This window comes from Rhinolophus ferrumequinum, chromosome 25 (assembly GCF_004115265.2).
Source record: "Rhinolophus ferrumequinum isolate MPI-CBG mRhiFer1 chromosome 25, mRhiFer1_v1.p, whole genome shotgun sequence".
Taxonomy (NCBI): Eukaryota; Metazoa; Chordata; class Mammalia; order Chiroptera; family Rhinolophidae; genus Rhinolophus; species Rhinolophus ferrumequinum.
In genome coordinates this window covers 14,525,116-14,548,389 of record NC_046308.1, presented here as the reverse complement: position 1 = coordinate 14,548,389, position 23,274 = coordinate 14,525,116, and the positions used below count along the sequence as shown (strand labels likewise).

Here is a 23,274-nt window from a genome sequence, read left to right as displayed (position 1 = left end):
TGCTCTTAATTCCTATAATTCCATTCTTCTGATGAAAGAACCAAGACAGAAAAGATAAATGACTTATCTGTGGTCATATGGCTAATAAGGGACAGAACTGGATCGAGAGGTTCCACGTTCAGCGCTCTTCCTGCAGAAGCTCTAGGTCGGAGGGCAGGATGGTCTGATCTGCAGCAACAGTAGCAGCAGTAAAGCTGGATGGATACGGATCTACCTCAAAGCCACTACTGGTGATGGTTTAGATGGATTTGGAAGCCAAAGTGAAGTTTTTAAAGATGTAAAGGAGATGGAAGACTTACGATGTGGAGAAGGCTACGACGACTGCAGGTAGAAACAAAATTCCTTCCATTGCTCTCCCACAGGTTCTTCCCTCATTTCGAATTCATGCTCAAAAGTCACAAAGACCCCAAGCTGTACCGAGCAAGGCAATTTGGCAGAGCCTCGTTCCATACACCATTTTTCAGAGCATAACAAGGAACGCAGTTGACACACCTATCAGCTGGCACTCCCAAATTGTTCCCCTAAACACATGATGCTGAGAATAGGGGCATTCCAGTTCTGCAGGGCACTATACTTAGGGAACGGGGTCACAGGCAAGAAACGCTGGCAGGGTTCATTACAAATGTCTTTGCTGCTGGGGCATGTATTGTTTGGCTAGAAGGCGTAGGCTTCTCTCAGAGAGAAGGAATGTCCAGAAGTATGTCAGACACTAAGAGACATTCTCTGAAGCCAGCTATACAGCTCTCCTCCAATGGGTAGGAGCAAGCAGCTGAATATTCTAGGCAAGCTCGCAAAAGCAGGGATTTTTTCTCCTGCACACATAGGACAGCAAATGATGTGCCCTGAGTTGGCTGACAAACCTTAGGATAGGTCCCTGATGGCCCCCCAAGAGCCCTCAGGTCCTGTCTGTGGAAGCTAGAGCTAGTTCCACCTTCCTTTTTACATCTGGTATACCAGGTTCTGCGCCCCCTTCTTGAAGGCAGAAGGCAGAAAGGCTGCACTGTGCAGGAAATGCGATGGCAGCAAAGACAACCTAGCCGGCCAGAAAAAACACGCACATGAAGGAAATGTTTTCGAAACAACTCGAAAATTCCAAAAACGCATTGTGCCAACTGTCCCAGGTTCTTAGCCCTTTCTTTGGTATGCAGCTCCATCCCCCATTCACTGGTGGCCAAGTCCTAACACTTCCAGGGGCCCCTTCCTTCCCAGCCCCTCAGTCCCCACTCCTTTCTGGCCCTGCTCACCCCTGAGAGCCGCGCACCCCCAGGCCCCACGGTGTGCCTGGCTCTCCGCTCGGGACTCCATGAGCCTGCAGGGCAGTGCGGTCCCAGAAAACGGACTTGTTCTCCACCTGTGCTGACCCATAGGGAGCCACTAGCCCTATGTGGCCTTTGAACACTTAAAATGTGGTGTGACCAATTTGTCACTTGATTTAATTTTAACTAAATTTTGATTAGCCCCATGTGGCTGGCGGCTCCGGTGTGAGACAGCACAGTTCTGGGAGCTTTCAGCCTAATGACAATTGGGGCACGGACCTCTGGCCTGTACCCCACCTGCACCGTCCCTAACCACAGCTCTCGTTACATGGTTGCCCAGCTCCAGGACTTGCAGGAGGAGATCTTCTCGACAGATTAGAGCCCAAACTTCTGGTGCTAGCTTCCTGTGGTAGCCACAATTAGTCCTTATGGGTTGCTAACCTGAATGTCATTCACCGGACACCCTCTGACCTCAAGGAGCTTATAACACAATTACAAAACGTGCTTTCTAATAAAAACCTCCCTTGTATTACCTCTCACACTATTTCTCCCATACTCTACGTACTCTCCGCTCTACCCCTACCTACGTCATTGTCCTTAGAAACTCTTCTATCTGGGTCTCTGTTCACAGCCTCTCCCTCTCGTGTCTGCCCCCCCCCCCCGTCACGCCAATCCTCCAACTTCATGTTTTCTCCCTCCTTATCCTAGCTACCAGCCATCGGCTCTTCCCTTCCAGCACTTTATAGCACCTTCTCTCATTTTGCAGGTAAGGAAACTGAGGCTAAGAGGTGAAGTTAGAGGAGCCCAAGCCCGATGACCAGACTGTTATCTTCACGTCGCTCTATTTTAACTTCACAGTGGGACTCGATGGCCAGGACACACAGAATTCTCAAAATTCTCTTCCCTGTCTGACATGTAGTAGATTCTAAGTCAACACTCATAAAAGACCTGACCGAGCTGTCCTCCTCTCCAGCCTTAAGAGCATTTCGTGACGAATGCACCTTGGTCATCTCTGAGCTGCTGGAACGCACTGGGCGTCACTGCACACGGGGGAACTGGGCAAATAAGACTCACCCCGTAAATGCCGTGAGTAGAATTACAGTCACCTGGTGGTCGGGTCCTCTTGGCAACCAGGTGCTGCAAACCACACAACCACTAACTTCTCCACATCACCCTGAGTGTCCTGGGAGCTGGGGCTGTGACCTCTCCATTTCCCGACCCCCGTTAGTGTGCACGCAGAGAACGTGACACGAATGAACACCTTGGGAAAGCGCCATGCTAAGCACGTTACACTTGTCACCGAACCTAATCTCAGCACCCACCCGTATTTTATACATAGGGAAACTGAGGCTCAGAGAGGTTATGCCGCTTGCCAAGTTCACACAGTCAAGCAGTGGAGAAACCAGAGAGGAACCAGGAGTCTGACTCTGAAGCACTGGACCTCTGCTGAATCGACAGCTCAGGAAAACACAGCATCAAAACAGCCCATTTCTCTTCCCCAACAATTCAGACCTAAACCCCTGTGGTGGGCAGAGCAAGGCCGGGCATCTGAGTTGGGGAGGGGGTGCGGTACTCCAAATCAGGGTGTTTGATGGTGAGCAGGGCGAGGAAGGCACCCACGCAGGGGAGAGGCGGCTGCAGAGATGGGGGGCTGGCTGCAGACGGGGGGGTTGATCAAACAGGTAAGTATTTTAGGGACAATTGGGAGCTATGTGTCCCTTAGAGAAGGGAATCACAAACATGGAGAGAAAATTAGAGTGAACCTAAAGGTGTTGGATCAGAATTGAAAGCGTGGTTTTCAACATATTTAAATAGATACAGAAATACACATAGATTCGTGTGCACATACACACATCCCTTCATTCTGCCCACGGAGGGCCTGAGGCTGGCATCACCTCAATAGTAACAAGTGCACCTCCCTGGCCTTCTAAATTCCATTTCCACTAAAAGGAATCAGGGCTCCTTGGAGAAATGACTGATTCCCGACATGGGGTACAGGAAGCACAAGATGAAGGCTGGAGCATCTGGTGTCAGAAAGCAAGGACGCGGTATCACTTCTGTGCTCGTCCTGCCAAAGACACACGACCCGAATCCAACTAGAAGGGAATGTCAGACAAACCTAAACTAAGGGACATTCTACAAAATAATGGGCCTGTCCCCTGCAAAGTAATGAGAGTCAAAGAAAGACTAAGGCATGTCCCAGACTGAAGACTCAAGAGACAGGACAACTACACACCAGGGGCGATGCTGAACTGGATCTTTCTACTACAAAGGACATCACTGAGTCAAATGGCAGATCACAAGTGAGGTCTGAGGTGTATACGGCAGCAATAGATCAGGGTTAGTGGTCACTGGTTATTGGTCGAGGGTCTGCTCTGGAGAATGTCCTTACCTGTACTCAAGGGGCATCAGGCTGGCAACTTACAAAACAGCTCAGAAAAAAGTTCTTTGTACTGTATTTGCAACTTCTCTGTAAGTTTTTCATTTGTTTTCAAAAATTTTTTTAAATTGTTTATTAAAATTCCACTTAACTGGGTTTTGGTAAAACACTATTTATTCTTTATTGGCAGGTGACAAGCGTTTAAGACCATTTTACCGGCCATCGTCCCTGGCAGACTTCCTGGCTTTCCCCTCCCATCTCTTGGATACTTTCACCCTCACCAGCCCAGATCTCTCCTGCCTTGAGACTGTTTTCCCTCTGTGTTTTCCCGAATGGAAGCCGCCTGGCTTCATGGAAAGGCGGTGGGAAATGATGGGAAGCTGTGCTCGCCCCGAGTTCCTCTTGGCCTATCTGTGTCCAGATTGTGAGGGCCTCATACACACATAGCCCTGGCCCATGTAAGACCTAATTTTAACATTTTCCTGCTCTGAGACCACCCTTTGGAACAGCGGGGGGCCAACCGGCCTGTGCAAGGCTCCCATTGTGAAGAGCACGCAAAGTCAGGATGCTGTAGGCCTTCGGATGTGACTCAGCATCCTGTTTTCAACGTCTGGGGCGGCCAGCAGCTTTGGCACCAATCACTGCCGCTGACCTCACCTCGCAAAACCACAAGTACCCAGGTTAATGGGTGGGATGGGCACACGGCATCAGCTCTCTCTGTGGGCCTCAGGGTCCCCAACCTGCTTGTCTGCCTGTCACCCTGGGTTTCCTTCTAAACACCCACTAGTTACCGGAATCATCTATCCCGAAGAGCTCTTCAGAAGCATGGACCTGGCCGTATTTTAAGGACACCGTGAATCAAGCAACTGATCTTGTTTCTCGCTTTGCTTTGACTCCTAGGAAGCTCCAAGTCAGATGTGTAGCCAGACTCTGTTAACTAGACCAATACTGCGCCGTGCGTGCTACCTACAAACCTTCCCATGACTTCATCTTATTTGCCCCTATTCTCTCCATGTCCCACTTTTCTCATTTTAAATCAGATTGTTTTCTATGAACTGTATAAGCTCTTTCAAATCCCTTTTGGACAGAACTATGGTAGCTAGAACACACGTTACCTCCACAGGGTAAGGACTCTTTGTTTAACTTAACATGGAATCCTCAGCATTCAGCACAGAACCCGTTACATATTTAGGCACCAAAAGTATACATTGGCTGAACTGATAAATGAAGCAGATAACTAAATAAAAACTGCCTCTGTTACCAGGTTGCTGCACAAGAGACCCCTCTCCCTCCTATTCCATCCACATGGTGGAGCCTGCACAGAGTGCCCAGGGCTTGGGGAGCAGGCTTCTTAGGGAGCCCTCTTGCCGTTCGGTTCAGTGGCCTCAACGCCAGCCCTAAAGAACCACTCCCAAACTTCACCTGCAACGGACCCAGCACAGGACAGGTGGGGCTGGACCTCTGAGAAGTGACAAGTGATTTCCAGAGATGGCAGCTGGCCTGGCTCTCTTCAAACCACACTGACGATCCCCTCCCTTGTGGGAATTCTGACTGGGCTCAGATTTGGGGAAACGCCTTGAGAACTCTTGGCAAGCGTGGGCCAAGCCCTGACTAGGAATTCCTTCTGCCAGCACAGGGTGGCCCCCAGCAGGGAGCACCAGACATTTCCTAACCTCTGATGGCCTTCTTTGAAATAAAGTCTTTTTAAAAATAGCTTCAAAAGTAGCCATTCAAGAAAAAAGAAAGGAAGAAAAACCGTCTGTAAAAATAAAGGCACCCAAGACACCATGCTTTGCAGAGGAAAGCCTGGTACACAGTTCAGTAGAACTTGGAGGAAAATAGGTCAGGCATGGGTTGTTTTTCCTCTTAGCTTCCACTTGGTTGACCTTGTGGTCTCTGGGGTGAAACTAGCCCTGCCCCCATCCATGGAGGGGAAGACGGTCAGGAAGGGCGGCAGGTCCTCTCTTATTATCCTCCATGAAAGGAACTCATGGTACTGTGTGCCAGCAGATATCAGGCAAGAACGAGGCACTCCACATTGTACAAGACTCTCTGAGCTCCCCAAGTGCCCTCGGTTTCGGGAAGGGCAGGTGGCTGGCCCACAGTCACGGTCACGCCTGGTGGTGAGGTGATGGGGCCTGCACCCACCCAGAGGCCCTGCTCTGCCCGGGCCCAGGCCCACTTGTGTGACCTCTGTAGTTCACACGGCAGTCTCGCCCCCTGGATGCTTGCCGCCACACTGCAAGGCCAGCCAGCTTGGTTTTCTCATCAGCACGTCACCTCCGCCATGGGAACCACTGCAAACACTTCCCGCCCCGCCAGCGTCTCGCCCCCACCCCTGCCCAATCACTCAGCGCGCCTCCAAGATGACTCCTCCTTACTCTGATTAATCCTACTTTGATTAATCCTGTTTTCTCACTGCAGCCTTCCTTGAAGCAGAACGATGCATTTGGATGTTCTCCTAGCCTTAGGAATTTTCTATAAAGCCGTTCAAATCCAGGTATCTGACCCCAGCTCAACTGACGCCAAAGACCAGCTCTACAGGTGGGAGGGAGGCCCCTCTTTCTAAATAGTCGCTGCTGTGCCTGTGGCCCCGCTCCTGCGGGTGAGACCTGCCTGAGGAGGAGGTGGCTCCAAGCAAAGGGTCCACTTCAATTCAGGGGTCACATTCATTTTCTCTGTCTCAGGGTGAGACGATGACCCTGACCCGGCCAGACGCCTCACAAATGGCTGACCTTGCTCTCAGTGTGGGAATCAAGGAGAAAGTCTTGAGAGTCTGTTACAAATCTCCCAGGAATCGTGAGAAGCACAATGTAACTCAGAAGGAGACGCTGGACCCGAAGGACTCTGATTCTTGGATCTGGAAGAGATCATCTCATCTCGCTCTTCACTTTCCAAAGGAGGAAATGGGGGCCCTGAGATGCTGTGACTTGCCTACGCGTGTGCAGATGACACATCTCGGGACATAACCTCGGCTCTCTGACTCCCTCCCACAGCTTCGTTCCATTTGTCAGGAAGGGGATCACTGGTACCACTGTCACCTACAAGCTCTCGGAGTGGGTGCACACACTCCTCTGCCGTGCACACGCTTCTCTGGAGGGCTAAGTGCTGGGGAAGAACGCGACGGGCTCCCTGGCATTCTTTTCAAGTCTAAGTACTGGTATTTGGAAAGCTTAATGAAACCTACTAGACGCGGAGCAAAATTCATTTTAATGATTAACCTTAATAATAAGTTTAATTAAGTTCCAACAGAATCAAATTAACTCCTTGCCTCTGTCCTCATTTGTCCCCACTCTAGGATGTCTTCTAATAACAAAAAGTATTTAACACATACTAAAGGCAAATTCTGATATTACAATCAAATGTTCCAACAAACTGCCAGGAATTATACCTGAGTTAAACCGAAAGGAACAGCAAAACAGTAGAATGGCCCCAGAATTTTTAAAAGTTTGTATAGCCCAGTATTTAAAATTGAGAGTCCACGGGAGGCTGCTGCCTATGAAACCATGAAGCTGGGGACAGGAAAGGATGAGCTGAACACAAATGTGCCCTTCTCCAGTGAGGGACAGGAGCAGAAAGGAAAGCAGGTGGGTTTTTGATTCACAGCAATCTGTGTTCAAACCCTGGCTCTGGCCTCTCACCAGCTTCCCTCAGCTGTAGTTTCCTCAAAGGAGGCAGGCACCCACTTTGCAGGCCTGTGATGACAAAAATCTAAGATCAATGCACCACAAAGTTCCAAACCCAGTGTGTGCACCTCCAAGCACCCCATAAACCTCGCTAGTACTATTATTCCCTGGATGCTCTGCCCAGGTGACCATCCAGGAAGGGGGACATATTACAATTCTTGCTCTCAGTAGAGTTCAGCGCATAGTGGGACCTCTAGGGCTTGAGCAGGAAGAATGGACTGCAAAGCCACAGTTCTTCCAGATGAACTCCATCTACCCCCAGGTGACAGATATGAAATTGGGAGGAGGGCTGGTATAGCTGGCTCTTGAATTATGGGGTGAAGAGCACAGGTTTTGGAGTCAAAGAGAAGTGGAGCATGAACGTCTTGGCTCTACCACTTCCTACGAAATGAAATTAGGCCAGTTCTCTCTCTGAGGCTTTGTCTCCTCAGCCAGAGAACAGGAATGAAAACGGCACCTCCCTTACAGGATTTTTGCATAGACTAAATAAAATAATGCACATAAGGTGATTCACAGACTAGGGCATGTGTGAAGTATTCACGTCCGAGTCCTCCGTCCCTGCTTTCCTTTTCTCCTCAGCATCTACTAACACACTACGAATGTACTTGCTTATACTTACTGTCTTGTCTGCCCCAACAGAATGTCAGCCACAAGGAGAGGGAGTTTTTGTTTTGTTTTGTTTTGTTCACTGCTATATTCCCAGCTCCTAGAACAGCACTTGGCACGTAGTAGGTGCTCAATGAATATTTGTTGAATGAATGGCTCATAAGCAGACAAATTAGGACAGAGGGGTACTGAGACTAATCTAATAGTGCCAAACGGCAGGGGGAAATGGCAGGGGGAAAAAAAAATCTCTCTGTCCTGTGTTTCCTGTATGTCGTCCAAGATCACTGTGAGTTCCTCGGCGTGAAACCGAACGCAGAAGACTCAGTTTATGACTCCTCGATGGCCCATCCAGTGCACACCAGGCACCATGAGGGCAGAGGCCAGGAAGGCCGTTGTGGCGGGGGATCACGGGGCCTAGATGGACAGGCGCCCTGTGCAGCTGCTCACAGCCCCAGGCTCAGAGGGGCTCCGAGCCTGGTTAACACCCTGCTGTCACCATCTTGAAATTCTTCATTTTTAACAAGGGGCTCCACAATTTTCATGTTGCACTGGGCTCCACAAATTACATAGCCAGTCCTGCTCGTGGGGAACACTTATGTACTTAACACTGCACAGCAAGGACTAAGTCCCAAAGAAATACTAAGGAGAGCAAAAATATGCCTGTGGGAAGAAACTGGAAGAGTCATGAATCACCTCCTACAGACGCGGGGCCCTGAAGGAGGTACAGACAGGGGGCGTTTGTTGAATGTCTGCTGCGGGAGAAGAGATTCATGCAATTCAATCGTCACATTTAATTCTGACAACAACCCTACAAGCTGCATATGATTTTGCCCACTGGAAACTGAGGCCTGCTCAAGGTCATATAACAGCCACGTAAGGTGACAGATGCTAGAGGTTGGAGCCAAACCTAGTCTTATTGCTCCCTACGGCCAAAGCGCATGGAAAAAAATGGTTAAGGGTCAACAGAGACAGTATTTCAGAGGCCAAAATATTCAACGTGGGCACGAATCCAAGAGATGCCAGGGCTCCGAGTATGGACAAGCGCTGAGTGGAGAGTATGTGGGCGCTGAGTGGAGAGAACACAGTGGTCACTGGAATGGTGCTCATTCCTGTGGGCCCCCGGTGCTCCTGGACTCTTTCCACAAGGACGGACCCGATACACAGCTGCTACTTCTGTAACACTGAATGGAAACCTACTCATTTACACGAATGTTTTCTCCACATTAGATGGGGGCATCTCAAGAACTCCTACAGACTGAGACTGGTGGGCAGATTCTTGAGATGGTCCAAGATCCTGACCCCTGGTGCAGGCGCCCCAGGTGAGCCCCTATCCTGAGTGTGGTGGGACCAGGGGACCAGATGGGACAGTCGCTCCCTCAATTAGGTTACACTGGATGAGAAAGGAGATGGTCACTCCTCTGATGGCATTCCATTATAGGACCCCGGAGTAGCTGTTTCTCCTGTTGGTCTTGAAGATGCACGCTGCCACGGCTTCCATAGCTGCCAGAAAATGAATTCTGCCAAGAACCAGTGTGAGCTTGGAAGAGGCCTCAGATGAGACTCCAGGCCTGGCCAACACCCTGACTGCAGCCACGTGAGACCCCAAGCAGAGGACCCAGCTAAACCCTGTCCAGATTCCTGACTCATGGAAACTGCAGTAATAACCAGATACTGTTTTGGACCCCCGAGTTTGTGGTAACTTGTTACACAACAATAGCTAACTGATACAGCAGCCTGCTGCACAGAGCCTGGATGCAGCAGACGCCTAATGCCTCTTGGGAGGCCTTACCTGGACAGACTGTCAACCGGGACAATAAAGTCCAGGCTAAGAAATTGCCAAGAAAGGCAGGGAGGAACCGTAAAGGGTAGACAGGCTAAGAGAAGAGATGCCAAATGGAGAAGAGGAAGCGTGGTCTGCAGACCAAGGACATACCAGCTGCCACCCCACCCTGACGCTAAGGGAAAGAGAGAGAAGGCACAGCCACACACTTCAGGTTATAAAGAGAATGGAGTCCTCGGGGAATTCCAGGTCAAGACCAAAAGGGGAAGGGAGCGTGGAGGGAAAGGCGGAGGATATAAGGGACTTTACAGTTTACCACTAAAAGCAGAGAAGACAAAATCCTGCCGCTCTGACCCAAATATTTGCTTGGGCAGGCAAGAAAAAAAATTTTTAAACTCTAATGAATTTTCATGTGCTTGACTTAGAGACACTGGATGGAAAAAACAAAAAAAAATCCACTCCTGATCCACACTCCGGAGACGACACAACCATATTCCCTCCTGGGGCCCTGTCTGGCACACAACCACTTACATCTCATGCCAGGCTGAGGCAGCTCCCAGGATAGCAAGGGAGCCAGGAGCAGCTGCCAGCAGGGCCATCTGCTCACCGATTCCCACAGTCTGAACGGCACAGCTTCCAAAAGGGTATTGCTGGAGGCCGGCAGCAGTCTGCACACGCAGAGAGCAGGGGAGAGGAGAGAGAGAAGCGACCTATATGGTCCGCGTCAGTCAGCTTCCTTCCGGGCAGGAGGTGATCAGCTCCTGAGACATTTTCCAGAAGGCCGTCAGGGAAACTGTCTGAATTACCACACTGATTCTGCAAAGCATGCGTTCCTATTTGCAACTTACAGGGATATCTCAAGGTAAAGGACGTGGGCTGTTCCAAGTCACGCAGCATCCGTGGTGACCAGCCCAGGGTGACACGGTGGACGCAACACCTGCAGGGAGTCGGCCTCTCGAATTCTGTGCTGTGAACTAACACGGAAATGAACAACATCCTATGAAGACCAAACACAGCAACCGCTGTCCAAGTCCGTCCCGGAGCTGACTCTGTGTGAGGAGCCCCCACACAAACTACTCAGTAACCCTGCAAGGTCACAGTTCTGTCGGACACATGACCAGTTGAGACTCACAGAGTCGCAATAACGCAGAGGTAAAGGAACTCGGCCACTAGTGCAGGAGCCAGGTCCGGAACCCCACGTCTTCCACAGCACGTGCTTTCTCATACATGTACGCAATTGACTGCAGACTTGGAACTAAGGTAATATATTTACACTGTTAATGTGCTGTGTGCAGGCAGGGAACTAAGGAGCTATCACCAAAGGAAGCACCAAGTTAGAGATGAAACCAAAGCACATGTACCTGCCACCTCGGGCAGGTGTGGGACCTGCAACCGAGAGAAGCTAAGAGCTACCTGCTTCCTCTGCAGAGAAGGGGGTCGCAAACATTTGGGGTGGGAGCCCTCTGACCTGGTTGTGAGGACTGTGGCCAACTGAAGAAGGAACTGGCTTACAGAGACAGCATGATCAGGGAGCAGGACACGTCCTGTTGGAACTGAAAAACAGCCCGTGTGAGATGGGTGGGAGGAAAGGCCAGCAACCGAGGGTGAAGGCGGAATGAAGACAAGATTCTGGGGACTGCAAGGAGCAGAGGGGTGTCCATCTCGAGATCACTGCCCATCTGAGAGTGACGATGATAACCGAGCTGAAAGGATGGGAGGATAGGGGGCCGAACTGAGGTGCCACCAGCGAGGCTGGGGAACAAGAGGGCCGGTGAGACACCAGATCCAAGCCCTGTGATTCGGCAATTTACTGGCTACGGCCAAGTCAAAGATAACTTCTTGGATGACCCCAAAGACAAAACTATCAACTGGGGTTAGACAGAGGGGAGAGAAGAGGAGAGAGGATTCTGTTGTCCCCAGTTTTTCTCCCTTACCCGCATTCCTTAGAAACGAAATCATGTCAGTTTACCTTCAGGATCCATTTGAAGCAAAGGAAAATCTGCTCTCCCTAACTCTCCTCCCACCAGACAAGCAAAAACAACTGACCATTCCATACATTTTTTTTTTTTACTCTAGGAAAGACTGAGAGAGAAAAAGGCCTGAAAATGCAAATTAACACACAGAGGTGAACGAGTTTCAGTCAAAGCTTAACCCAGGACAACAGAACTTGTCTTGTTTGGCTGGGAGGGTTAGAAAGCAGGATGGTGTCCTCTGTCTAGAAGAGGGGAGTGAAATGCCAAGGTGAGTGAAGAGGGAGTAAAAAGGGAAACTGAGGGGACAAGCTCAGGACCAGGTCCCTGACTCGAGTCCAGGGTCTCCCAGCGTTCACACTGGCCCTGGGGACAGGCTGAAAGCAGTGAACAGGGACTCACAGTCGTCATCGGTGATCTGACCTCCTGGGAAGCACTGCCGTGCGTTAGTGGTGGTCCTAGGTTCTGGCGCGGCACTGCCTCTGACCACCTGGGTGACGTTAGACAAGTTCCGTCACCTGTACGTCCAACACAGTTGATTCAGCTGAACAATGAACAACTGAACGGGTCGCGAAAGGCCGAGCAGTATGATAAACACGCCTCAGGTGTTAGAGGCACCAGAATATAGTACGAGCTGTGATCAAAAGACACGGAGAGTGCTGCTGCCGAGTGCCATCCAATGGAAAGGCAGGGATCTTCAATACGGGAAGCGGCACATCAAACCTTAGTAACAGTGGTTGACGAGTTTCAACTTGTTTGGTGCAGTCAGTCAGTGTGAGCTATGGTGGAGAGAAGATGTGTTTTAAAATGTGCCCTAAGTCATCCTCCATCACAGCAACGTTCCGTGTCACACATCCCTTCTGGTCTATGGCAATTTCTGTCAAATAAAAACATTACGGTGTGTCCTCACCCACCTTATTCACCAGATCTGGGACCATGTGACTTCTGGCTCTTCCATGAAAGGTAGACTATGAAAGGTAGACGTTTTACATCGATTCAGGACATCGAGGCAGCCACGATAGCGCAAATAAAGACACTCACAAAAGAGGACTTCCAGAACTGCTTCAGAAAGTGGCAAGAATGATGGGGTAAGTGTGTTTGTAGCGAGGGGGAGTATTTTGAGGGGAATTAATGGCAATGTGTCTTTTACTATAATATTTTTTTTTTTAATTTAAACATTCACCATATTTTTTTTATCACTCTGCCCATACATTCCATGTGCAAACTGGCCTCAGGTTACTCACCTCTGAACTGGGAAAATACCCCCATAGGGTTGTTGTGGGATTAAATATGCAAATACACAGAGCCGCTGAGGCGTTACTTCCTTGCTCCAAACTGTGCAGAGAAGTGGGCCTTTAATTGGCCAGAAGGGCGCATACACATTTTCAGATGGCTACTATTTTTAAATTCTTCTTAATTGTAAACAATTCAAAAAAACACTGTCAGCCCCAAAGACAATCTAAGTGAGAAATCTGCCTCCTGGGCAACCGCCCTGAAGGAAAGGGATGGAGATCAAAGGGTGGAAGAGATTCCAACTCCAGGTAAGGGCTAGAGAGAATGGGGCAGGTAAGGGCGAGAGGGAGGTTGGCGCCCTACATAGAGGTGAGCGAACCCTTCTCACAGCACAGAGTTCTTCTGCCCCCAAATAGACTCCAAGGAGCCTATTTTCACTACTCCCTTTCCCTGCCGCCAAGCAGAGCGCCAAATGCCAGTGTCATCTGCAACACAGCCCGTTACTGCCCCCATTTGGGAATCTGGCTAAATCGAGTCTTCCAGCCCTGACGGAGACCCTTAGCAACCAATAAACCCCAGGTGAAAAAGTAAATGTGTCATCGTTACTGGTCCTTCCTCAAGTGTAATATTAAAATAAGGACCTAGCAATTGAAATAAGAGATCTCTGATTTTTGCAGGCTATTATTTCCTTACCTATGTGATCTTTAGAAATAATCTGTGCCACAATAAAAGTGAGTATTTTCCCTCCCTTCACTCAAACACACAGACACTTCAAAAACAGGCGAAACATACTTCTACCTCTTCTGCATTCTGCATCTGAGTTTAACCAAGAGAAAGCATCCTGCTCTCAGTAACAAACGGTTGACCCCAGTTCCTAATCATGTATTTCCTTTTCCAATTAATTTGTCTCCTCCTCACAAGATGAAACATTTTTTAAAAGAGCCATATCCCTAAAACTCTGTTTACTTTTTTAAACTCTACGAGTCAGAGTTTAAGAATGGCTCCTTGGTGCAGAGGAATACATTATATAATGAAGTGCTAAATCTTCTGTAAACCAACAAAACACCCATAGGGAAAAAGCCTTAATTTTTGGCAAAGAAAAACAAAAATGTTTTTGGCATCTACTAGTGAACATAGCAACTGAGGATTACAGCTTCGGGAATTTTTTAAATGAGCATAGCTAAAGATTTCTCACAAGCACACACAAAAACAAACCACCTTGAATTAATAAACTTAGGGGCTTGGATGTCTGTTTCAAATCAGCAATGTGCTTACCTCAAAAGGAAGACCTTACCAAAAGCAGGATAGAAATGCGAGAGCATATTACATGATTTTTTTTTTTTAAAGCAAAGGGTAACATCTGGAAGAAACTACATAAAGATGCCCATGATGATAAAGCAAGGGTGGCAGAATAATGACAATTATTTTCCTTCTTTTCTAAACATTATATAATGTTAGTAAAGCGTTTGTAATTATACATTTGTATAATTTTTAAAGCACTACTAAAAAAAAAAACTGGTGTATTCTTTTTTTGAGGGTTCTCCTTTTGGTAAGAAACACAGAGTATTTCTGGGGTGCTCAGTTAGCTCAGTTGGTTAGAGCGTGGTACTGGTAGCACCAAGGTTGCCAGTTCGATCCCCACATGGGCCACTGTGAGCTGCGCCCTCCTTAAAAAAGAAAAAAAGAAACAAGCGTATTTCTTACCTGCTTGGAAGACTTAGGAATGAAAAATTAAAAGTCTGCTTACCTGAGGTTTAACTTTCTGTCTTCATCGCTGCCAGCCTCCAACTGCAGAGAAAGAAAGAGAATGTCACCCCACAGACAACACGAGCAACAAGCCTCAGAAACCTCTCACATTTTCTGTTCTGGTGTCTGAAAAAGATACAGATGTCCAGGAAACCTGGCTATTTCTAAACAACCACACCCTTTCCTTACCAAGCCTGCTTCGCTGTTCCTTGGGGTCACTTCCATGGAGGAATTTGTTTCCCAGTGTTTACCCACATTCCTCCCACAGTATCGAGGATCGGGATCTCGTAACATTACTATCTCGCATTGTTGCTTAACACACTCGTTAGGACCTCCGTTCTCCACTTTCCAGGGTTGTTTTGGACCTTATCCTGCTTTTCTTTTTTAAGGGGAGGGGGCTGTGTTTTAAGAGAATCCATTTCCTCCTTCAAGCTGAGGCCATAGCTAAGTGATTAACACCATTTTAAGCCTCAACAGACGGGTTAAAAAAAAAGAAAAACACCATTCCAGGCAAATCTTTTACAATGGAAGGTGGCCAACTTCAGGCTGTCTGTCTATGGGTCTCAAAACCTCTCGGTGGTTCTCAAAAATGGCTTAAGTGTTGAATATAAAACTTTCTAGGTGATTGGTTTATTTACATAAATGAAAGAAAGGGACACTTAATAATTTCTAAAAGTTAAGGCCAAGAGGGGAGGCTCCAAAAGTCACCATGACTCAAGCCCCAATTGCAATTTTTCTTTTTCTTTTCCTCTTTCAAAGGAAAAACTGAAATGGGAATAAAACACCCCCCCCCAAACAACTGTACCACTGGGACTTGGCATGTTTTGTATGTTACACAGAGGAGCCCATTGAATGGGAAAGAGAAACCTGGAAAGCAGTGATGGCTGGGAGAGATGCAAGGCTGATCGAGGACAGAAACCAGACAGAAGCCAATAGTAATGGAAAAAGGGGACAGGGCTAATGCAGGGAGGGGTCTGGGCAGCAAGGGACACACACCAGCAGGTCCCGGAGTCCCTACATTTTATTAAGGTAACATATGTATAGTATTATGCAGAGGAATTCATCGGTGGCCGGCCAGTTTGTTCTCACACGCCCTATCCCACATTGAAAGAGAAGTGGGAAATCGGGGAGGGCTTTGCTGACCAGAGGGCCACGAACTTCAGTCCTGAAATTCAACCACAAAACAACCACCACAAATTTAGAAGAGAATATTGGGTCTAACCCAATGGTTCTCACCCAGGGGGAAATTATTCTCAGCAGGGAACACTGGGCAATGTCTGGAGCCAGTTTCTTGGAGGGTGCTACTGGCATCTAGTGGGTAGAGGATGGAGTGCGGCTAAACATCCTACAATACACAAGACGGCCCCCTACAACTGAGGATTTTTAGGCCCCCCCAATGTCAGGAGTGCAGAGGTTGAAAAAGCCTGATCCAACCCCAAAAATGAGACTGGAGATCTGCCCATGAAAATCAGTCACCAGGAACGTTTGTCAAAAATAACAATGTGACGGTCCATTCCTGAAAGTTATTGATTTATCTGTTCTTGAGCTCTCTGCCTGTTCTCACAAAGGAATGAGGTAAGGCTGACAGTAAAATGACATAAACGAGAATGAAAGATTGGGAAAAAAATTAAGAGAGAGAGGAGCGTTGGGTTGCTGGCCAGGCTGTGATTTCCCTCAGTTCCCACGCTGTGCAGCAGGACAGGCTGGGTCAGGAAACCGCTGCCCTGAATGTCTCTGACTAGACAAAGGATCGTGATGAGTGAGGATGTGATCTGGGGATACAGACTTCAAGACCATTTAATTCTCGGTCACTCTCTGTGATTCTCAGGATGAAAGACAATGTAAGGTCATTTATTTTGGAGAAGCAAGCTACGTATGTCAAAGAACACACACAAGAAGGAAGCCAACCCTTTCGGATAAGCCAAGGCCCAGAGAAGGAAGTAACCTGAGGAAGGTCAAGCCAAGCCACAGGCAGAGCCGCCCAGCCCAACATCCGTGCGCACACGCTTGCTCCTGCCTTGCTTCTGCATGCCTCATCCCATCTGGAAGAAAGCCTTACCTTCCAGGGGCCGTCCCAGGCGCTGCTTGCTCACTGGGCGCCTCATGCTGCTGATTTACTCAACTCAAATAAAAGCTGTGTCTCAGTTCATTGGCACCTTGTGAAAATAATACTTGATACTATCATTTAAAATGTGTGTCATGAAAACCATCTACACACCCAGCAAATGGGGTCTATCCACACAATGGAATATTAGTTGGCAATAAAAAGGAATGAGGTCCTGACCCGTGCTGCAACATGCAGGAGCCTTGAACACATGACGCTAAGCGAAAGAAGCCAGACACAAAAGACTACATGTTACTTCATTCCACTTACGTGAAGTGCGCAGAATAGGCAAATCCACGGAGACAGAAAGTACACTCGTGGTCGCCTAGAGTTGGTGAGAGCAGGGCAGGGGTCGTGGGGTGGTGGGAGGGAGACTGTGGGTGACGGCTACTAAAGAGGGCGGAGTTTCTTTTTGGGGTGACGAAAACGTTCTGCAATTAGACAGTGGTGATAGTTGCACAACCGTGTGACTATACTAAAAACCACTTCATTGTACACTTTACAATGGTGAATCGATGGTATGTGAATTATATCTCAGCTAAAAACTAATCAAATCAAATAATGGTCATGTGTCTCAGGCGGGAAGAGACCATGGCTAATACAGGGGTTTAGAATCAGAGACCCAGGGGGAGAAGCCCTCCGTATAACCCCATCCTGAAGTTGAACTCTTCCCTCATCTCACAAGTTTTTTGAGCTGGGAACACGAGATTAATGCCTGGAAGTACTTTGTCAACTGCAAGACAGCAGTAACAGGAATGATGCAGGAGAACAGACGTCACTGTGGGGAGGACAGAAGCTACTGCAGCCTGACTTCTCAGTTGCAGGCAACTGACCACCAATGTTCTTGCTCAGCATGCAGAGGAGGGGCCGTTAGAATCTTCTGTCTGTAGACAAGATAACAGTGGCCACTCCTCAAGAGGAGGGGGCAGCCTCTCTGAAAATGTTCCTACCAGTCTCTGCAAAATAGGCCCAAGAGCTACCCTGCCCGGAGCCAGTGGGACAGACAGGGCTGTCAAACCAAATACAGGTCTTCCTTTCTGTCCCTCACACACACAAACGTGTCAGTACTAGCAGTCAACTTCCCCCACAAAGGGGCCTGAATGGCCCAGATGCTGGCAGGGCCACTTCCTGGGCCTGCAGGGCTCCTCCTCCAGCGTTCTCTAAACACTCCACAGCCTCGTCCTCTAGTTGCTCTGTCTTCAGGCCTTGCCTTGCCTTGAATATGAGTTTAGACCAGAGGCTTTAACCCTTTCGCCAAGAGGTGGTGGGCAAGAGTGGGGACAAGAAGGTCGGGGCCCCAAAGCCGCAGGAGTGACCTGACCACAGGCCTGAGGCCCCAGCCTAAGTGGTCCAGCCCAACGGTAGACTCAGAGGACCAATTCCCCAACTGACTCCAGGGTAAGAAATAGCCAGCCACGCATAGACCCACAGAAACCGGCACAGGGCAGCCATGCAGCCCCAGAAGGCACCCATACAACCACAGAAACGCCAGCACCAGCCTCCACCACACGGCCAGATGCACGCAAACGTGCAGCCCCAAATGATACTACAAAACGGAAAAACCCAGACTCAGCGGCACACAAAGACAGAAGACACACAGCACCCTGAGCTCCCTTGGTCATTGTCACGCAGTGACACCAAGAGTCAGAACTCCAGGGGTGGGGTGGTCAGGGAAACAATCTCACATTCACAGGAGTATGCCGGTGGCTTCTCCTAGTGTCACACAGGCCACAGTCACACAGTCTTACATACAGACTGCCAGGCGCTTAGGGAAAGGGCCCAGAGCAGCCACAGGGTCACAAATCTCAGAACCGGCATCTCATACAGTCACCTAATTAGGAGTTTCAGTCGCACATCCAATCTGCTGCAAAGGCACCCTCCGACGGAGGTCACTGTCACACACACACACACACACAGTGTCTGCACAGTCACCCCCAGACGGCGGTCAGCCAAACAGTTTCAGTGCACCGTCACCCCCAGACGCGGGGTACACACGCACACAGTCACCCCCAAACGAGGTCACCCCTAGATGGCGGTGGGGGGAGGGGGCGTCGCATCCTCACAGTTTCCCGCAGTCCGGCTGCCCAGGTGGGGTCGTACAGCGGCGTCCCCATAGGCCCCGGACCGCTCGCCGTCGCCCCTCGCCATCCCCGGCGCCCTCAGTCCTACACTCGCGGCCCAGGCCTGGCGCGTCGGTTGCTCCGCCCGGCCGGGGCCGCGGGCCCGGGGCTCACCTCGCTGTTGCTGGCCGAGGAGGCGGCACTGGGCGTGGGCGAGCGCTGCAAGGTCACCAGGGCCATGGCTGCGCCGCGGCGCCCCGGCACCGCCGAAGCCTGGGGCTAGAGCCGCCGCCGCCGCCCGGGCCGGGCCCGGGGCGCTCCAGGAGCCGCGCGCGGGCGGCCTGGCGGAGCCGGGCCGGGCCCGCCCCTCCCCTTCGGCGTCCGCCACCCCCGGCCCCCGCCTCCCGCGCCGGCGCGCGCTCGGCCTGGAGCGCGGAGGAGGAGAGGGGGCCAGGGCGGAGCGCGGGGCGGCGCGCGTGCGCGGCTCGGGAGCCCCAGCAGCGCGGGAGGCTCTGGCCGGCCAGTCACGTCCCCCGCGCGCCCAACACATGCACCCCCCGCCCGCGTGCCCGGCCCTCCGTCACGGGGACCCGGCTGCGCGCGACTGCCGGCACGTCCGCCCCCCAGAGGCCTACCCGCTGCGCTGGCGGGGAAACTGAGGCCCGATGGCCGCGCAGCCAAGACTGCCTGGGAGGAGGGTGGAGAGGCTCAAGGACCAGGAGATAAAAACCTCCTGGTCCCTGCCGGTGAACCCGGACAGAAGATCTTTGTAGAAATTCATTCGTTCATTCAGTCATTCTTTTATGAAATATTTGTTGAGCACCTACTGTCAGGCTTGGAGCATTGAACAGTGAGCAAAATAGATTAGGCTTGCCCTCAAATTTTACAGAGGTGAATCACGTGACAGTGGTTCCCCTTTATCTGAAGTTTCGCTTTCCCGGGGTTCAGTTACCCACAGTCTGAAAATATTAAGTGGAAATTTTCAAAAATGAACAATTCGTAAGTTTTAAATTGTGCATTGGTTTGTGATGAAATTTCAAGTCATCCAGCTCCATTCCACTGGGACATGAATCATCCCTTTGTCCAGTGTGTCTCCCTGCCTGTTGGTCACTTAGTAGCTGGTTATCAGATCAACTGTTTCAGTATCACAGTGCTAGTGTTTAACTCTTATTTTACTTAATAGCCCCAAAGTGCTAGAGTAGTGGTGATCACAATTCAGACATGCCAAAGAGAGGCTGTAAAGTGCTTCCTTCAAGTGACAAGGTGCAAGTTCTGGACTTCATTAGGAAAGAAAAAAGTCATATGCTGAGCTTGCTAAAATCTATGGTAAAAGCAACTCTATTGGTGAAATCATGAAGAAAGAAAAAGAAATTCATGCTGGTTTTGCTATCATACCTCAAACAGCCAAAGTTATAGCCACAGTGCATGATAAGTGCTTAGCTAAGATGAAAAAGGCATTACAGTTGTGAGTGGAAGACAAGAACAGAAAACACACTCTGATTGACAGCATAGTGTTGCATCAGTAAGCTTTAAGCCTATAGGGAGACTTCAGGAAGGGACCCCTGAAATGAGTGACCACATTCACAGAACTTTTATTACACTATATTGTTTTAATTGTTCTGTTTTATTAGGTATTGTTGTTAATCTCTTACTGTGCCTAATTTATAAATTAAACTTTATTATAGGTATGTATGTATAGGAAAAATATAGTGTATATAGGGTTCAGTACTATCCACTGGGGGTTTTGGAACGTGTCCCCGACATGTAAGGAGGGACTACTGTACTAGACATGTTTTAAAAACTAGTTTGCTAATCATTTTTTAATTTGTTATTGGGGAATGTTGGGGAACAGTGTGTCTTTCCAGGACCCATCAGCTCCGTGTCAAGTCGTTGTTTTCAATTTAGTTGGGGGGTGCAGCTCAGCTCCAAGTAAGTCGTTGTTGTTTTTTTGTGTTTTTTTTTTCAATCTAGCTGTGGAGGGCACAACTCAGCTCCAAGTCAAGTCGTTGTTTTCGATCTATTTGTGGAGGTCACAGGTCACAGGCCCATGTGAGAATCGAACCGGTGATCTTGGTGTTATGAGCACTGCGCTCCAACCACTGAGCCAACCGGCCATCCCGCTAATCTTCTTATAGCAATTCCTTCTGTGTGTCCAGAAACCCAGTGTCGACTGAACATAGGTGAATCAGGAGGCTTTGGCTAGAAATAAATGATAAAGATTTATTCAGGGGTCTTAGAGATTGCAAACTGGAAACACAGCTAGGCAAAACCCCAGAAGTATTCTGAAGAAGAAAGTTACGACTTCTTATACTAAAAAGTGCATTCTTGAGAATACTCAGTCCTGCATTCTTAGCCCAGAGTGGTCCAGGACCATTATCAGTCAAATGACAGGCAGTCTGGATGGTGGATGCCAGGTGATCTGGATACGGGAGTCCTTCAGGGATAATCAGACGGTTTTCTGGATGTCTCGTATATGTACAGATGTATATCCAGGCATTGACACAGGACTGGAAAGTTCAAAAGTTTAAATTCCCAGGCTAGTAAGAACAAGAAAAGAATCATTTCCTCAAACCTCTACCTATTTGATTTTAGTAATTTAGCAGCTTGACTATAGTGACTCCATTTTATTTCTTCACCCTATTTCTCACCAGCCAACTCTTTGGGGAGAGGGGTGAATCAGGGAAGGATTTCCGGAGAAAGAATGGCAAGAGTCAGGGGGTGCTGTGGAAAGCTCTGGCTGCCACATGGAGAATGACCGTGGGGCAGAGGAGTAGAGGAAGACCAGTAAGGGGGCTGCTGCCGTCATGCTGGGGAGAGGTGACCAGTGTGGGGATGGAGAGAAGAACATGGAATAAGATACCAAGAAGGTGGTACTGGCTTGACTCAGTAATAGAAAGCTTCTCTTTCATCCAAAATCCCTTCCCTTATCTCTGTCTCCATGTCGACATTGTACAACCACCCCTAAATGTAGTGGTCCAATCCTGCTCCCCATTTTAGCAAACTGACTCTACCATCCATCTCACTGCCCAGCCAGAAACGCAGGCAGCCTCCTGGATCCTTCCCTCTGCCTTCCCGAGATCCAGGGGCTGGGACCTCCTGCATATCCCTGGGGTCTGGCCCTCAGCATTTATCTCAAAGGTGATTCTGGATGGGGGCACAATAGCCCCTATGGAGCACTTTGTTTTTGTTTTTGGAATTTTGGGGAATGTTTTTGATCGTCTCGCCAGTGGGGATGATAGAGCTATGGACGCTACTAACATTTAGAGGGTAGGAGCCAGGAATGCTACATGTCCTGCAATACACTGGACTGTCCCCCAAAGAAGAATTGTTCCATTCCCACTAGACATCTGTGTGGGTGAAAACCCCATTCAAAATTACCTATAACCAGAACTTAACTCCATTTTATATATGAACACCAAGTATTTTTTACTGAATTTTCAGAAATGCAACTATGTTAAAACAGAGGGAAGACTATACTTTGTTCTATTGGAGAACTTAGTCAGGAGTTGTTTACCATTTGGGGAAAAGGGTTTAGAGATGGCAACACCAGTCCTAATATTAGAGCAGTCGACCACCCAACACGTTTGTAGCTGAGCTGTTGATGGACAGACTGCATACTTATTTAGCACTTATTTTTAAACGTCCAGGATAAGACAAAATTATGGACGAGATTCAGTTGACTGGTGATATGTCACTTCTCAAATCCAAACACATTCACTGAAAACAGACAGAAGCTGCTGAGACGTCCCTGCATCCTCCAGGGAAGTTGTGCCCAAGCATTTACATACTGTCATAAAATACCCAGACATGTTGCTTTGTGAGGACATTTTGTTTTTCAGGGCATTATAGAGTTTGGTTTTTTAGGTAGGCTTTATCACCCATGAATTTGATTTCTGTGAGGAAAGTCACCATCACAAACTATTTGTAAAAGGGGTGTGGGTTTTTGGGGTTGAGAACCTTAGTTTAGGCCCATAATTCTCAAATTTGAGTGTTTGAGAATTCCCTTGAGACTTGTAGGCCTCGTCCTCCAGAGTTGCTGATTCACTAAGTTTTCGGGGAAGCTGAAAATTTTGCCTTTTGAACAATTCCCCGGTGCTGCTGATGGTCCTGGCCTGGGTTCACTCCACTTGGAGAACCTCGGCCTACAGAAATGTCAGGACCTTACTGCTCCATTCTCTTCCTCTTCAATCTATCAAGAACTCCGTACCAAGATATGATGCTGCCACCCCGACAGCACTAAATCCTAACACCCCTGCCCTGGCCTGCCTCCCTCTCAACCCACCCCTACCTTTCCAGAGGCCATCTCCACCCCTCTCACTTCCTCCTACAGAAGAGAGGCCCACTTCCCTCCCACAACTAACTTTTGCCAGACGCCACCTCCAAAAAGCTCTCCTACTCCCTAGGCTGGATGCAGTATCCTTTCCAGTGTTCCATAGCCTTCCTCACCTTCTAC

The 23,274-nt window shown here is 49.0% G+C and overlaps 1 protein-coding gene across 5 annotated transcripts in view; it reads right to left on the bottom strand.

Annotated features, from left to right (window-relative positions):
* SSH1 (slingshot protein phosphatase 1) overlaps nucleotides 1–19,142 on the bottom strand; it is a 62,185-nt gene extending 43,043 nt beyond the window's left edge. For 2 of the 5 annotated variants that reach the window (XR_004422067.1, XM_033097422.1), the window contains exons 1-2: nucleotides 18,996–19,142; nucleotides 14,659–14,699 (exon numbers count right to left, since the gene is read on the bottom strand). Coding sequence is in view for 1 of the 5 variants with exons in the window: in XM_033097422.1 (XP_032953313.1) it covers nucleotides 14,659–14,699; nucleotides 18,996–19,061 (107 nt within the window). In the remaining 4 variants the exon portion in view is untranslated. Of the gene's footprint in view, nucleotides 1–12,080; nucleotides 12,458–12,592; nucleotides 12,614–14,658; nucleotides 14,700–16,716; nucleotides 16,793–18,995 lie in introns of those variants that run through there. The other 3 variants (XM_033097423.1, XM_033097426.1, XM_033097424.1) reach the window with 3 other exon arrangements.
* Between the last annotated feature and the right edge of the window lie 4,132 nt (nucleotides 19,143–23,274).